The 17,145-nt window shown below is 65.0% G+C and overlaps 1 protein-coding gene across 1 annotated transcript in view; it reads right to left on the reverse strand.

The window, feature by feature from the left end:
- ADAMTSL2 (ADAMTS like 2) overlaps positions 1-8,885 on the reverse strand; it is a 43,751-nt gene extending 34,866 nt beyond the window's left edge. The window contains exons 1-8 of the mRNA XM_066255810.1: positions 8,736-8,885; positions 6,904-6,997; positions 6,262-6,392; positions 5,338-5,413; positions 4,062-4,164; positions 3,401-3,546; positions 3,141-3,264; positions 476-556 (exon numbers count right to left, since the gene is read on the reverse strand). Of these exons, the coding sequence (XP_066111907.1) occupies positions 476-556; positions 3,141-3,264; positions 3,401-3,546; positions 4,062-4,164; positions 5,338-5,413; positions 6,262-6,392; positions 6,904-6,996 (754 nt within the window). The 5' untranslated portion in view covers position 6,997; positions 8,736-8,885. The remainder of the gene's footprint in view (positions 1-475; positions 557-3,140; positions 3,265-3,400; positions 3,547-4,061; positions 4,165-5,337; positions 5,414-6,261; positions 6,393-6,903; positions 6,998-8,735) is intronic.
- Between the last annotated feature and the right edge of the window lie 8,260 nt (positions 8,886-17,145).

A 17,145-nucleotide genomic window follows, 5' to 3' on the forward strand; every position in this document is an offset into this window, starting at 1 on the left:
CCCAGGGACCACCCAGGGGCAGGAACTGAAGCCGACCTGTGCTGCTGGCTGCCCCTGGCCTCAGGCACGCCACCTGCTGCTGCCACTGGCCCTGCCTCAGCCTTCTCACTCCTCCACCCCCGGAGGCAGGGGCCCCGCCTCCAGCTCCTCCTCCAGCTCCGTCAGGCTCTCCAGGGACGGGAGGCTCACTAGCTGACATCACGCCTCCCTCCACGGTCAGGCAGCTCAGAGCACAAGGTCCTTCCCTACCTGAGGGTGTCAGCTTCCCTATGACCCCCACACACACACTTCACGCACACTTCACGCACACTTCACGCACACGCATGCACACACACCAGGTCGAGTTCTGGCTTCTGCGGCCCGTGCCTCCCCGGCGGGGAAGGGTCCAGAGTCACCGCCTGCCCTCTGCCCACACATTTTGCCCCATGCTAGACCACAACCCACGTGACACTGCCTCCAGCCCCCACAGACGTACCCAGGACGTCAGCGGACTTCTTCCGCTCCACAATCTGGATGTCTCGGGCGCCAGCCGGGATGTGGGTCACCAGAGAGTAACCTGGGGATGGGGGCGGGGGAGGGGGGTGGTTAGACAACGGCGAGCAGCAGGTCTGGCCGTGGCCACCACCTCTGAGTAGGGAAGGCAGCCAGACAGCGGTCACCATGCTCCTGTGCTCCTGGTGGGTGGGAGGCACTGTCCAGCTGCACCCAGGCCCCAGAGGCAAGTCCAAGGTCCTGCTGAGACGGCTTGTGCCATCGAAGGTCTGGCCGCTGCCCAGGCGCAGACCCAGGTTGACCCCATGACCCCTGACCCTTGGCTACTGAGGCCAAGTGACGCCCCTCAGAACCCGCCCCGGCCCCTCCACGCGGGACGGAAATCAGCGGCGGTCAAAGAGTTGGGCCCTGCTCTCCCACGCATTGCCAGCTGCTGAACGAGTTGCTGGAGCCCGTGGGTCCCAGCTTCCTCGTCAGAACAAGGTGTGGGTGGGAGAGGACCAGGCGCCTGGCTGAGGTCAGCTCAGGGCCGGCCATCAAAGCCCTCAGTCAGGTGGGGAGGCAGAGAACACTCCCCCCAAGAAAGGGGTGCGGGGCCGTGAGAGCTAAGGGTCTGAGGATGGAGGAAGGGCCGTCAGCGGTGGTGGAGGGTGTGGTCTGGGAAGGAGGAGAGATTTTTTTTTTTTTTTTAAGCCCTAAGACAGAAAAGCCTTCCAGAAGATGGTGGGGAGAAGTCTCAGAAATCAGGTTTCCTGGGGCTGATGCTCACCTCACAGGTTCCCACACAAGAAGTGGAGTTTGTGTGCACCTGCCTGCCCAGGGGAGCTGCTCCTGCAGGCTGGCCCCACCAGCCCTCTTTCCCCCCGCCCAGGGGAACCCTCTCTCTCCCTGCCCAGGGGAGCTGCTCCTGCAGGCCAGCCCCGGGAGCCCCCTCTCTCCCCGCCCAGGGGAGCTGCTCCTGCAGGCCGGCCCCACCAGCCCCCTCTCTCCCCACCCAGGGGAGCTGCTCCTGCAGGCCAGCCCCACCAGCCCCCTCTCTCCCCGCCCAGGGGAGCTGCTCCTGCAGGCCAGCCCCGGGAGCCCCCTCTCTCCCCGCCCAGGGGAGCTGCTCCTGCAGGCCAGCCCCGGGAGCCCCCTCTCTCCCCGCCCAGGGGAGCTGCTCCTGCAGGCCAGCCCCGGGAGCCCCCTCTCTCCCCGCCCAGGGGAGCTGCTCCTGCAGGCCAGCCCCGGGAGCCCCCTCTCTCCCCGCCCAGGGGAGCTGCTCCTGCAGGCCAGCCCCACCAGCCCTCTCTCTCCCCGCCCAGGCAAGCCCTCTCTCTCCTCACCCTGCCACCTTCACGGGCCCCTGGAGACCCTGAGCTGGTCCTTCCTGGCCAGCAGGGTGCTGCTAAATGGTTAAAACTGGCTTTTGGGAGGGGGGGGGCTGGAGGAGCTCTGATCTGTAGTGTTGGCCAATTTCCGTGGTGTAAACACACCCATGTGGCCGACTGTAGCTCCCAGCACGATGCCACTGGGTACAGAGTTGGGAAGAGGTGCCCAGTAGCCCATCTGGTTGCTATGGTATTTCCACTGTACAGATAAAATAGTTACATAGGTAAATGTTTAGGAGATGAGGACTTCAGGGGTCACTTACTTAAACGTAGATTCATATAACGTTCATTTCTAAATGAGCAACCAGCTCACAGGACTCCTGAGCACAACCGGCCCTCGCACGGCAGGGGCCCTCCCCACGGTTAGCTCACTTATATCTTCCAGGAAAGAGTTTGGGAGACCCGGGAGCCCGGGGCCCCTGGCTTCAGACCCGGCTCTGCCACCTCTGGCTGTGTGACCTCAGACTAGTTTCTTAACCTCTCTGTTTGCACATTTGCAAATGGCCACAATGGTCGCACCTGCCTTGCAGAAGACGTGATAAGGTGTGAATGAGTTTTAAGTCGAGCCAGACTCGGCTCGGTGCACGGTAATCGTGTACCTGGGAGAGTTAGTTGGGATTATCCAAGTGACAGCTCCACCCCGCATGCTGAGTTCCATGCGGGCATGAAGCTTGTCTACCCAGGGCCTCCCTGCAGCCTCGGTGCCTGGCACCCAGGGGGCGCTCACAAAGCAAGGCACTGCCATCTCCGCGCCCGGGCATCAGGCACAAGGTCCTGCAAGCAGGTGTGGAAGGGAAGGGAGGAACCCAAGGAGCCTGCCCTCATGCCCCTCCCAGAGGGAGGCCTCCAGAGAGAGCGGCCTCTGCCCACTGCACTCACAATACACACCTAAAGGTCCCCCTACACGCTCAGAAACACAGACTCCACAGAACAGGGTGCCCCATAATCTGCGTGCCCAGACTCAGGTCTGTCAACAGGGAGGATGTGCCCCGGGCCTTGGTGGCCCCCGTGAAGGGTGTCCTTCACAGCTCCCTGTGTTGCTGCAGAAGTCAGACATGGCCCCCGGGCCCAGTGCGTATGCAGCCCCCCGGGGTGGCCGGCCCCTCCACAGAGAGCCGCTCGCTCTTCCTAGCTCAGGGCGGCCAGGCAGAGCACCTGGCCAGCCTGCCTGGCGCGAGGGACCAGAGCTTACACAGGGAGGCTCAGCACAGGGCGGCAGGGGACGGAGCCCCCCCACGGTGGGCAGGGCCGGGGGTGCGGGAGGCGCCCCGCTCTTACCAAGGTGGGCGTTCCCCTTGCGATAGTTGCCCGTCACGTGGGTACAGCTGCTGCCGTCCCCCTGGCAGACACCACACTTGTCCAGCGTGTGGGTGGAGAAGAGCACCCCGTCACAGCCGATGGGCTGCAGGGAGGGAAGGCGGAGAGGGCTGCTGGGAGGGCCCCCCGGGCCCCCGGGGCCGCCACCGCCACGGGCGGGCGGGCAGGGCGGTCGGCGCAACGAGACCCGTGGTGAGACTTGTGCTACAATGTTTAACAACCTCACATTTTCCAGACACGCAAACCCCGCGCAGGTCGGCGAGCTTGCAGGAGGTGCCGTCGCGGGCGGGGACCATGAGCTGCCGCTGGCCGTCCACGGTGGTGCAGTGCAGGTCACACGGCTTGCTGGAGATGTGGACGTAGTCGTCTGGGGGGGGGGGAGACAGAGAGGGCCTCAGGACTGGGGGGGGGGGCGCAGGTTCAGGGACTCTCCCCTCTCCCTCCCGCTGAGTCAGCACACTGCCCCGTGGCACAGACGAGGAAACCGCGGCCCAGAGAGCAGAAAGGACGTGGCCAAGGTCTCAGTGGCAGAAACGATCCAAGATGCAGGTGGTCTAGCCCAGCCCCTGCCTCCGTGTGGGTGGGGGACAGTTCCCCCTCTGCAGGAAGTCTGAGCCATCGGACGGCCCTGGGCCGTGAGTCCCTGGACACCGTGAGTAACCCCAGGAGCAGGAGAGGACAGCTCGTTTACATCGCTGCCCAAACGACCGGTGACCTTCGACAAGACCCCTCCCTCCCTCTGGGCCAGTCCGCCCACCCGCCTGGATGAGGGTGTCCCCTCCCACTGTCCCCGGGAGCTGACCCATCAGGTGTGGGTCCTCCCTGGCTGTGGGAGGGCCGCCCCCGCCCCGTTCCCTGCCAGGTAGCCCAGGGCCGTGGTACCGGGGTACAGGGGCTTCCACTGGTGCGTCCGCCCGTTGTACACATGGGAGTTGAAGGAGATACACTGCTCCTCGCGGAAGCTCCTCCCGTCCGGCGGACACTCCTGGGGAGCGGAGGACACGGGAGGGAGGCTGCAGCAGGAACTCAGGCCAACAAAGGCATTTCTGTCCCGCTGAGCAGGAAGTGGCTGCAGCCCAGGGGTGGCCGGCCTCTCTCTCTCTCTCTCTCTCTCTCAACCTCGCCGGCTCCTCTTGGGACAGAGCGAGGACAAGCGGAAGGGCAGCGACCGTACCCCAAACACCCACGTTGGGTGCTGGCCCGCCCTGGCCCCTGGGCGGGGTCCTGTCATCCTGCCTCCTGGGCTTTGTCCTGGCCTCAGCTGCACCCACGCCGGCTCCCCACCCATCCCGTGTGCACCCTCCTGCGTGTCCCCGGCTGTAGCCGCAGCACCGGCAGCCGCAGCGTGCGGAGCATTAACCGCAGCTGGGCACGACTTCGTGGGAAGGAGCCCACGGCAGAGGAGGCCCAGGAGACCCGGGAGGGGCAGCGAGTCACGAGGGTCCAGGGGGACAGCTGACCCGCGAGGCCAACACAGGGCCTGGGGCCACGGGGCTCCCTTCAGCCCCGAACTCCCTACATGTGTGCACGCGTGGACACATGCAGACACAGACACCGGGACGCAGGGACACACACAGAGACCCCAACAGCTCCGTCTCTCCACCTCGTGCCCCAGAGCTCAGGTTCCCCCTGGCTCTAGTCCCCCCGAGAGCTGCCCGGAGCCCAAGCCAGCGTCGGCACCCCCTGGTCAGACCCGGGACCTCAGTGCCAGCACGTGGTTGAGAAGCCAGGGGTGGGGGGTGCTCCTGAGCACAGAGGCATCTGCATGGGGGGGCGGGAGGGCCGGAGCTGTGTTGTGGTATGTCGCAGATAGGGACAAGACACCTGGTGACTGCCAGCCTCCCAGGGAGCTCCCGGCACAGGACTTATGAGCAAAGGGGTGCTGCAACCAGAGACCCCCCCACCCCTCGAGCTTCCAGCTCCACCAGCAGAAGTGAGTCCTGTCTTTGCATGTGCCAGGATCACACAGTGGGCACCCCAGATCTGATCTGATCCAGGGAGGGTGCTCTGAGCCCAGGGCCCCTTACCATGCTTCTCTTCAACAGGATGTAGGGGGCAGGCCCGAGACAGTGTCCCAGGAGACACCTGAGACCCGCCTGGGGGGCGGGAGGGGGGACAGGAAGGGCAGGGTCGTGGCCCCAGCCGGGCGGAGCCTCACCTGCACTCTGCACAGCTGGTACCGCTTGGATGTGCCGGTGCAGGTCCTGTTCCCAGCGCCTGTGACAGATGTCCGCCTGGCGGGAAGACACAGACTCAGAATTGCTGGGAGCAGCCTGCTGCAGGCCCTGCTCCTGCTCCCGCTCCCGGGTGACATCTGGGCTGGCCCCCCTGGCTTCCCCCAGTCCCTCTGGCCAAGGGGTCCTTCCTCCCCACTCAGCCCTGCCGCTCCACCAGAGACCTTCTTGTTGCACAGGGGTTCAAGCAACTTGGGGGTGTTTCCCAGCCCCTTCCATATGAAGGGGTGATATCCAATTCACTTCTACGTAAAAATAACCTTTGCCATGTCCCGGCCCTGGGCTGACATGTGTACACACATGTGTTCTCAGAGATGTCCGGTGGGCTCGAGCATGCTATCCTCCCCACAGGTGAGGAAGTTAATGCTCAGAGACGTTAAGTGACTTGCCTGAGGTCACACAGCTAGGCAGTGGCAGAGGCAAGATCTGAACCCAGGCCTGTTCAACAGTAGCTACTACACCATATCCTTTTCCCGTGTTTATTCAACTTGAGTCTTCAGAAGAGAGGGCCAGGGAGGGCCTCACCCTTCACCCCTCGCTGACAGAACTTTAGAAACGGACCCTGCTTTCTCACGAAAGGCCTGTTCCCCAGTGCCCTGGAGCAGAGCGGACCCCAGGACACCACTGACCGGGACCCATCGGGGGCCTTATTCTTGATGGAGGTCAGTGAGGAGAGCAGCGGGCTCCCTGGCCCGTGCTGTCCCACCCTGAAGACGCCCCCTCCCACCCTGAGCCCCCCACCCAACCCCCGGCTGAAGCCCAGGCTTCCCACCTGCCGGGTCCCCCTTTCCTGGGCAGGCTGCTCCACCCTCAGACCAGCCCCCGGGGCCCCACGCCCAGCCCCGCACCTCTGCTGCAGGCAGTGCCGCTCCTGAGACGTCACCCCGGCCCCGCAGCTGCGGGAACACGCCGTCCACTTGGTCCACTCCCCCCACCAGTAGGCGGTGGCGTCGGCGCCCCCCTCCAGGCTGTTGTTGTCCTGGGTGAGAGGTCCCACAGGTGGTGAGAAGGCTAGAGCGCCAGGCGGGGCGGGCGCGCCATCCCCGGGCCCCGGCGGGACAGTCACTTGGCAGCCTGCACTGATTTCTGGCACGGTCTCAGGGGGATTCCCGGGGAGGTGTGGGCCGCGGGTCCTTCCCAGCTTGAGATCTGGAACATCCTGGGCGCTCAGCGGAGTCCCGAGGACACCCAGCCACCCTGACTTTTCTCCTGAGCAGCCCAGGGCCTGCCCGGGTTCTCCAGCACAGGGTCCCCCCACCCCGTCTGCATGCCTCCTTCTGGGACTTCACTCTGAAGGGAGACAGTCAGCCCCTCCGCCCCCGGCCTGGCTAGAGGCCCCCGCTCAGGGGCCGGTCTGACTCCATGGAGCGCGTGCTCCTGGCTGCTGAGGGGACCCTGGGAAGGCACTCTGGGACCCCTGGACATAAGCCCCACAGCCTGGACCCCTGCCGCACAGCCCCACCCGGTGCGGGACCAGACGCCCCACTCACCGTGGCCCCGCTGGACGCCACACCTTTGGCCACAAGAGCCACCATAGCCAGCAGGGGCCAGGCCCAGCGTGAAGGCCGCCATCTGCCGTCCATCCTGGGAAGCAAGGCCACTGTCACCGCCCGGCCAGGCCCAGCTCCTCTGCCCGCTGACCGGGGTCCACTCTAGGGAAGAGCCCTCAGGGCCCACCCAGAGCCGGGGCCATGGGGTTATCTAGGGTCGGTCGGCAGTGGCCACCCAGTGGCCCTGTTGGGAGGGCGCAGCGAGGGCCTCAGACACAGTGGTGGTGGGCATGCTGAGCCTGACCGCCCCGATCTGAGGGCGCGTGGGGTCACGCGCCATGTGCTCTGCCTCTCAACCCCTGAGCCTCCTAGGAACACCTGGAGAGAAAACCAGGGACAGCGGGGAGCTGTGGGCCGGCCGGCCGTGTCCTCTGGTGGACGAGCTGTGGCCCTGGGCTCGGTCCGTCACCCTGGCCTCGCAAGAGCACCTCGGGATGTTGACCCGCTTGGTGCTGGCTGGCCAGGTGGGAGAATGACCTTCGGAGGGGCGGGTCCCCGGACGCCCCTCTCCACCAGCCCGCCCCCTCCCTAGCCGCAGGCTCTCCCGGCCCCTAAGGGGCTGGGCCAAGGGCCCTCAGGGAACTTAGGCTGGGCAGAGCCCGGTGTCCATGCCCTGGGGTGTGGAGTGTGAACAGCCCACAACCACAGGACTGTCTCCTTCTCAAGAAGTCAGTACCCCAGCCCCAAAATGCTACTTGACCTCCCGATGAGGGGAGCCTCCAGCCTCTCGAGCCCTCAGCCTTCCCATCTCCTTCCTTGGTGTGGACCTCTGCACCCCCCCAAAGGGAGGGACAGGGGGTGGGGGCTCTGGTGGCCTCTGTCGAGGGTTCGTCCCAGGTCCTGAGTGTCACTTGCCAGCAAGTTAGAGAAGGGGGTTCAGAAACCACTGAGCTATCCCCCTGTAGCCTGGAACCCAGAGAGGAGAGCCACCGTGCCCAAAGCCACGCAGCAAAGTGGCAGGCTAGCCCCCAGACCCCAGAACAAACTCTGGGACTCATCCCCTGCACCAGGTTAATCCCAGGGGAAGGAGGTGGGACAGTCCCCGCCATCCTACCCCTGGCCAGTCCTGCAGCCAGCTCCTCCAAACCCACCCGTATCTCCTCTACCAGCCCCTCAATTCCTACAGCTCAAGCACCTGCACGTTTTCAGGCACCATGCCAACAACACCCTTGCACCCCAAGACGGTCCTTGCCCTGGACGAGACGCCAACACCCCCTGGAGACTGGAGCTGGGGTCCTGGAGACCTTCACCTCACCAGCTGCCTGCCCGCCGGCGCCCCTCCCCCACAGGCCTCCGCCGCACCCCCCACCCCCACCCCACCCCCACCACCAGCCGCCTCGGGAAAGCAGAGCCCCCTTGGAGGTCCCATTGGCTAGTGGATGCTCCAGCTCCTGCCTGCGGGCCAGAGACAGGTGCCGCGCGGGCCTCACACTTGGTTTTCATTACAGCTCCAGACACCGCTGGCGCGCGGCCAGGCCCGGCTCACGCGGGATCCAGCCTTCCCTGGGGTCCAGACACAGCCCCCCGCCAGCCCGAGAGGTTCCCGGTGCAAAGGACAGCGTCGGGGGTGCCCGAGGCTGGGAGCTGAGGGGCCACCCGCCCTGCACGGCAAGGGTCGGGACCCCTCCCCACGGGCCTCCTCCTGTTACATAACGCTCCGAGGGGGCCGGGGCAGGGGGCGGGGGATGCTCAGGGACTCCTGGCCGCCCCTCGCCCCCACCCCCCCCAGGGGGGGCTGCCCCTCGAAGCAGGACCGGGCGGAGGTGACCTACCTGTCCCGGGTCAGGTCAGCAGGTTATCCTCCTGGAGAGAGGGGCTGAGACAGCCGCAGGCGGGCGGGCGGAGCCAGGTGCGCCGCGTAGGGGGCGGCGGGGCGTGCAGGGAGCCGCGGGCTGGGCCTCTCCCTTCCTCCTCCTCCCGCCCTCCTCCACTTCAAAGAATACCCACGAGAGGGGGTTCCCAGGGAGGCGCGCAGCCCAGTGGCGCTCGGCGGCGGGGCCGGCCGCCTTTATAGCTGTCAGGCAGACAGGGAGGAACTCACACTTCCCACCAGCCTGCTCCCCCGCCCGCCGCCGGCTGGCCTGGCGCACACTTTAACCCGCTCCGCGCCTCTGGAGCCCCGCCAGGCCGGCCCAGCTGCCTGCTGACGGCGCTGGCTCGGCCCAGGAGCGCGAGCGGGGAGGCCGCCTTCCCGGGTCCAGGGCTGGGGATGGGTGGCGTGTCCGTGTGTGCAGACGGGGCGGCCGCTAGCCTGGGGTCACAGTGCAGGCAGGCCCGGCGGAGGCCCGGCCGCTTCTGTCTCGGAGGGGGCCTGGTCCCTGGCACTCCTGAGAATGGAGTCTGAGATACGGACAGACGAGGCAACCAGGCTGGTAGCTTCGTTTCCCAGAGGGGGAGACGGGGGTCCAACAGGGAGACCGCGCTCCAAGGTCACCCAGGCAGGCTCCGGAAGGTTCTCCCAAGAAGCCGATGGCTGGGCGGAGGGAGACCCGGGAGGCTCATCGAGGGCCCCAGGGAAGAAACAGAAATGGCCGGGCCGGCTGATCAGGTGGCCAGAATGACCAGGGCCAGCAGGGGGAGACCTGGGGAAGTCTGTGCAGATGTTCGACACCAGCTTGGCGGGGCACAGTGGCCTGGCCGGGCCCACACCCGCTGGGCAGCCCCTGGCGGGCCAAGTGCGGGTCTCCGGGCCTGTGTTCTTGAGTCAGAGTGCAGAGCCCAGACAGCCATCCGCACTCTCCCGTCTCCCGGGAACCCAGGCAGACCCCCCAGACTTTGCGAGCCTGTCCCTGGAGCAAGGCCAGGACCACCTCCTTGCGTGCCAGGCTCCCCAAAGCCCACTCTCCTGGAACACACACGGGCACCTGGACATGGTGGCAGGGGGCGGGGGCAGGGTGGAAGAAGGACAACACTTGCCAGGTCATCTGAGCCGTCCCATCCACCCATCTCCCTGCCTCTGCTCCGCAGACATCCTGGGCCCACGGTGGGGCCTGGAAAACCTCCCACCTTGCCTCTGTCCTCCTGGTCAGTGGCCTCCTGGGAAAGGTCTACCCTGTGTCTGGCTACCAGCGGGACTGATCAGGAATAAGAGTGGAAACCAGCCTGAGCCGTGGCGGGCGGTGCAGTGGGTAGAGCGTGACCTGCAACCCTGAGGTCGCTGGTTCGAAACCCTGGGCTTGCTCAGTCGGAGCACATGTGGGAGTCGATGCTTCCTCCTCTCCCTCTCCCTCTCCCTCTCCCTCTCCCTCTCCCTCTCCCTCTTCCCTCTCCCTCTCCCTCTCCCTCTCCTTGCTAACCGGTGCTGACTTCTGCCCGCAGGACAGCTAAGAGGACGGCATCCTTGTTCCCCCATTTTACAGAATAGAGGAACTGAGAGCCCCTGAGACAGAATGATGCCAAGGTCACGCCTCTGGCACAGCAGGGACCCGGGGCTCCCATTGGTCGCCTCCTCTCCTCCCCTCTGCCGTCTCCCTTCATGTCCCCACCCCTCGAATCCTCCCTCCGGGAGGCAGGTCTTATCTTGTTTCCCCCAGGGCCCCTGAGATGTGCAGTTGGAACTAAGACTTGAACTCAGGTCCACACTGCCCCCTGGGGTCAGCGTGCTGCAGCGCAGACACAATGGAACACATGCACGCACACACACACGCACACATGCACAAGCACACGCACACACACACATGCACAAGCACACGCACACACACACATGCACAAGCACACACGCACGCACACATGCACAAGCACACACACACGCACACATGCACGCACACACGCACGCACACATGCACAAGCACACACGCACGCACACATGCACAAGCACACACGCACGCACACATGCACGCACACGCGCACGCACACATGCACAAGCACACGCGCACACACACATGCACAAGCACACACGCACGCACACATGCACAAGCACACACACACGCACACATGCACGCACACACGCACGCACACATGCACAAGCACACACGCACGCACACATGCACAAGCACACGCGCGCACACACATGCACAAGCACACGCGCGCACACATGCACAAGCACACGCACACGCACACATGCACAAGCACACGCACACGCACACATGCACACGCACACGCACACACACATGCACAAGCACACGCACACGCACACATGCACACACACACAATCTCCATCTCCTCGCAGACACAGCAGAGGTCACTCTGGAAGCCTCTGCCCGGGACCCTGCACCCCAGCACCGTTGACCCTCCATCCAGCCAACACCAGGGTGACTAACAGCTTCCCTGGAGAAGGACCCCACAGCCGACCGCCGACCAGACAGCGTCTGGAAGTCCCCCCTTGCGTTGTGACCTCCTGCAGGCCACACTTCCACCCCGTCCCCCTTTCTCCCTCCGGGAGCCCGCTGGGCTGCCCCCCCACCAGTGCTAGGAGGGAGCCCCCCAACTCCAGACCTATAGGGAGCTTGGACTGCTGCTTAGTTAGTATCCTGGTGACCAGGGGGGACACCAGGAGTTACAGAAGGCTTCTAAGGAGCCCCGAAACCCTAGGAATCTGGGAGGAGGAGGAAAGCACAGACAGGAAGAAGCTCTCGGGGCCTCCGTGCCGCGTGCAGAGCTGCCGTCAGCCCTGCAGAGAGACGGTCAGGGCAGCCCTCCTGGCCACACAGGCCTCAGGCGCCCTGGGGACCCCGCTCACGGGGGCCCGGCCAGGCTGGCTCCTGGCCAGCTGCCCCACAAGTGACCAGACAGCACTTGGGGCCCATGCTCTGTAGCCACCGTATTAAAAGTATTAATAACGTTATCCTGGGATTCCGTTATCAGCTCTGGAAGAGACGTCTGATTGGGCCGTGCAGTAATGGAGCATGCCACAGGACCAGGAGCCTCATCTGGGTCATGGCCCACCTGCCTCCACCTCCCAGGACAGGTCCTCAGGTGCTCTGCCCCCCAGAGGTCCAGGACTGACTGAGTCTCGGGGCGCAGTCCCAGCCCAGTCACCCAGGGTGTATCCTTGTGCCCAAAGGAGACTACATTGACAGCAAATAAAAAGCATCTTGATGTCTTGGCTGAGTGTCTCAGTTGGTTAGAGCGTCGTCCTGCTACACCAAGGTTGCAGGTTTGACTCCCGGTCAGGGCACAGACAACAATCAGCCAATGAGTGCGTACATACGGGGAACAACCCATCGGTATTTCTCTCTCTCTCTCTCTCTCTTTCCCTTCCTTTCTCTCTAAAATAAATAAAAGATTTTAAAAACACACACCCTGGTTGTTTGGGAGAGGATGCGGAGGAAAGAGCAAGTTCTGTCCTACTTTGCGAACAAGAAACCCTGCATTTTGCACTGCGCCCCACAAGTCAGCTGCGGGCCTCCAAGGCGCTGCCTCCTGGCTCCATCCCTCCTGCGATTCAAATGGTGCCCAGGGTCCCTGGAGAGTCACTGAAATAGATTATTTCAAGTCCCCCGTCTTAGCTCCTGTTCACCCTCTCCAGAGCCCTTCTTCTGCATCCCCATCTGCACATGCTCAGTGCTCCCACATGGTCTCCCAAGGTCACCTCTTCCAGGAAGCCCCCCCAGGTGACCCAGCATGGTTTTGGCTTCTCATGTGGGGCCAGGATCATCTTCCCTGAGCAGTGGCTGGGTGCCCCCCACCCCAGAACAAGCTCTGCTCCTGATTCACGCCACATCCTCAGCGTCCGGGCGGGAGGGGGTCATGTAGTAAGTGCTCAATAAAAAAGGGGTGACTATGGCGGGGAGCTCCTGTACCAGGCCTCCGTGTCCTTTGGGGGTAAGGGCGGGGCGTGTCCTCCTCTCTGCCCAGGCATAGCTCACTGCTGTCCATGGGGTAGCATCCCAACGCACAGTCACCGTTGGACCCTGGGTGGGGAAGGGGCGCTGTGGGCACCTGTTTTTTTTTAGAAGGAGATTGTCCCCACCAGAGCTTTCCGGATGTCTGAGGAGGAGACGGGAAACAGGAAAGCGGGCACATGTCCGCGGGAAGTGGAGGAGGGACGTGGGAAAACCAGGGGTGGGGGACAAAAGCAGGCTCAGAGGAGAAGGGAAGGACCCCACTCAGGGGCCAGAGCCAGTGTGAGAAGGACCTCCCCCACACACCCCCGCCCCAGTACGTGGCCAGTCGAATCCAGAGGGCAGCTCACCTCCACCATCACCGCCATGTGCTCTCTGCTCCAGCCCAGGCCCTGGCACGGAAGAGCCTGTGCACCCCGCAGGGACAGGGCCACCAAGGAACGCCACGTGGACAGGCCTCAAGAGAGCCGGGCACAGCAGGCAGCCCCAGCAGCCAACCCCTCCCCATGGGCTCCTTGCCCGGCCCAGGCCCAGGCGCTGGACACTCGGGAAGCACCCCCCGGCCGACCTCCGGGGTCAGCCCAGGCTCCTCCTCTCCTGAGGCCTCGGCCAGGAGCGCCGGGGCTTCCGTGAGGCCTAATCGTGAAGTTCGAGTGTCGTGCGGGAACTCAGCAGAAGTCAGGACAGGCTGGCTCTCCGCAGCCACAAGAAAGAGGCTCCTCTGTCCCCAGATCTAGAGCAAGGCGGGGACCCTGAGGAGCCTAGTGTGTGGCTGGGAAGCGAGCTCGCTGACGGAGCTGCAGGGACAGACCAGCACCGGGAGAGGGGACAGCGGGGCCAGCTGGAGCCAGGCCTGTGCCGCGTCCTGGCTTCAGAGCCTGCTCAGGGGCTCGGGCTGCGCCGGGCACGGCTCCAGCCGGGACAGCAGAGCCAGCGAGGACGGGCTTCCGCTCGCCAGGGCGCCCCACCTGTAGGTATGCCACCGGGCCTGTCACCAAGGGGAGCTCTGCCCCCTCTCTGCGTCACCACCCTACACAGTAAGGAGGCGCATTCAGTGAATGGCCGGGCCAGCAGCCGAGATGGGGGAGCAGAGGACGAGAACTCCCCATCACACTGAGAGCTTGCTCTGCGTGGTTTTCCCAGCAGACACTGAGGGAGGGCTCCCTGGAGGCGCGCCCCACCCAGAGCTCCGCGCACACACATCCGTGTCCGCAGTGCCCCCCGGGAGGCAGGGATGGTGCGAGCTCCAGTCTGCAGAGGACACCGAGGCGCACGGGGGCAAAGGGGACGCCCGGCCCCAGAGCTGGCAAGGGGCGGGGTCCTCCGCCTGGCTCACCTGGCAGGTGTTCAGGAGCTGAGGGTGGCCTGAGCCGCTAACTTTCAGCCAGTGGTTGAAAGTGACACATGGCGGCTGTCATAAGGCCAATTGCAGACACACGCGTGCTGTTCAGGCAGGGAACCCGGGAAGGAGTTGGGAGCATCAAAGCCCAGGCCGCCCTCCCACCAGGTGCAGGGGGCCTCCGTGGACCCCTACACAGGAAGCCACGAGGGCCACTGTGCTCTGGGGTGGTCAGAGCTGTGCTTCAGGTGCTCACACTTGCAGGACGCAGATGCAGCAGCCGGCCCAGCCATCCTGGGCCGGGCGGAGCAGACAGACAGCTGTCCGGGAGGCGGAGGCCGGGTGGCATTCCAGGCATTTCAGCACCTCTATAAAGCGGCCTGCTCCCGGCTGGCCTGGCCGGAGAGGGTGAGAGAAGGGGGCGCGGGTGGGTGGGTCTCCACTGCTCACTCCCCACGCTGTGGCTGCCCTGCCACCTCGGGCCATCCCAGCCCACCCAGGACCAGCCCCTGCTGGGTCCCCACGGGACTGATGCCACCTGCTGGGCAGAGCAGGGATGCCGCAGGATCTGGAGGCCACGCCCTTGCGCCTGAGAGGCTGGTCACACGGGCGCTGTGTGCGGGGAGCATGTGCCCCCAGCCCATCTTCACGCCTTGCTGGGTCTCCGTCTCCTCCTCAGTGACATGAGGGGACCAGAAGCTCCTGCCCCGCCCTGGCTGCGGACAGGGCCCAACGGGACAGAGTAGGAAGAGGGTTTGGCACGGAGCCCGGTGCTGAATAAGAGTCTGTGTGTAAGTGGTTTTCAAGACACACACACAGTGCCGTGGGGTTAGAGAAGGGAGGGACACACCCACTGGGGGGGGTCAGGGAAGGCTGAGGGCCACAGTCTGAGCCAGGGACGCAAGCTCGCTTGGCGAGGGAGTCCTGGCCAAAGAAGGATGTACGGCCTGGGGGGTCCGGCTTGGCCACAGCAGGAGCAGGTGAGGTGGGGGGGGGGGGTGCAGACCACGGAAGGCAGCGGGGAGGCGGAGGCCACAGAAGGGTGGGAAGGGCCGGGGATGCCAGCGCAGACGTGCGCTGGCTCAGGGCCTGCCCAGGTTGAGTCGGCGTGCAGCCCAGCCTGGCCCCGGCCCCCCACCCTGTGTCTCCACAGGCAGCAACACCCCGAAGCAGCCGGCCTGTCTCCCCCTCTCTCCCAGCCCCCCTGGCCAGCCGCTTCCCCCGCTCCCGGGAGAGCCGAGGGTCGTTTCAGTCCTGGTCAGAGCTGGACGCCTTCCCCCCACGGCCAGCTGGTCTGTCTCCAGGCGGCCAGGTCTCGGACGGGAGCCACACACAGGCCACCCCCCCTACACACACACACACACACACACCTCCACTCTGTGTGGGGGCTCCCCAGCTCGACGGCAGCTCACAGACCAGCCTTTCTGCCGAGGGCTCCCGGGGCCACCCCGGACCCAGCCACCTGTCTCCCTGCTCCGGAGCCGTCCCTCCTCGGCCCCTTCCTCCTTAATCACCCAAACACATGTGCAACCACTCCAGCCTTCCCCCACCGCCCCCCCCCCGCTTTTCTCTGCCCCGAGCTTACAGCCCTGGCCCCGGAGTTCACAGCTGCAACACACACTCACACTCACACACACTCACACTCACACTCACACACACACACACACACACTCACACTGACGCACAAAACCAACTGTGGAATGTTTTCCTGCTTCTGAGCGGGGTTTATGGCTCCAGAGAGTTCTCTGCTAGCACCTGACATCTAATCGCATTTCCTCCCCAAACGGTTTCTCCTCCTACTGGAAGCCGGCGCTGGGGGCTGGGGGCCGGGGGGGGCCGGGGCCAGGGCTGGGGGCCGCACAGGAGCTGAGGGGCAAAGAGGCAGGCAGGGCAGGAACGATCAGGGTGTCCGTGGCGGGATGAAGGGGGTCTCCCGCCTCTTACCCAGCGCCGCACACACAGCGAGATCTGGTTTCCCCATTTGGAAGGGCAACTGAGCTCCTCAGCGCCAGACGGAGATGTGCAGCCCGCCTCCACCCCCCTCACCCCCCCACCCCGTGCCAGACTTCCATTCATTCTTTCAACAAAGTCATTCATTCAGCAGTGTCTGTCGAACTCCGACCACGTGCCAGGCTCAGCTGCCCGGGGCGAGGGCAGGGAGCTGGCCGGCGAGCCCCGTGGGGTCACACCCCAAGCAACCCCACAGCCACAGCTCCCCTGAGGGGTGGGTGCCGTGTGGGGGAGAGTGGGGCCCCGGGGAGGGGGGCCTTCCCACAAAAGTGTGATCTTGCGGGGCGTGTAGGGAGGGAGGTGGAGAGGCCGGAGGGAGGACGGTCGAGGCAGGTGCGCAGTGCTGGGGGGAGCAGCGCAGGGAGCAGATGGCCCCGCGGTCTCTGTGAAAGCTCGGCCCTCTGCCCGCCCAAGGGCCACGGGCGCCTTGGCAGGTACTTAGACCGGGGGATGACGTGAGCAGACGTCCCAGGCAGCATCTTCCGCGGCAAACAGCAGAAATGGGCTCCAACCAACCAGAGACACAAAGAAGACTTCTGGAAAGGTGTGAAGAGCTCGCCGAAGGTGGAGGGAAGGGGCAGGGGGTGCAGCCGGGCCCCAGGAGTCCGGGAAAATGCCGCGGCCTATCTGTCTGCCTGTCTGTCTGTCTGTGAGCTGCTGAGAGGTGCTAGCACCACCCAACCTCGCTCCTGCTGTCCCCACACTCCAGACTCCCGTTCCCAGAGGAGCAGACTGGTGGCCTCTCCACACAGGAGACAGCCGCCCGCCCAGAAGGAGCCACTTGACACAGTGTGGGCTCTCGGGGGTTTTCCGGGGAAAGCATCAAAGAAACCGGCCTGTGGGGGACGCGCCCCGCACGGGTTTCCACCTGCAGGAAGTGCGAGAACCGGCAGAGTCAGCCACCAGAGCAGAGGTGGCCTCTGCTGGGGAGGGGGGTGCGGGCGGGGGGTCACTGCCAAGGCCGCGAGGAGCGTCCTGGGGTGGTGAGGATGCTGTCCGTGCTGGTCACACACGTGTAGGCACTCTTCCACAGTCATCAAGCTCCATGCT

The sequence above is a fragment of the Saccopteryx bilineata genome, chromosome 2 (genome assembly GCF_036850765.1).
Source record: "Saccopteryx bilineata isolate mSacBil1 chromosome 2, mSacBil1_pri_phased_curated, whole genome shotgun sequence".
Lineage (NCBI taxonomy): Eukaryota > Metazoa > Chordata > Mammalia > Chiroptera > Emballonuridae > Saccopteryx > Saccopteryx bilineata.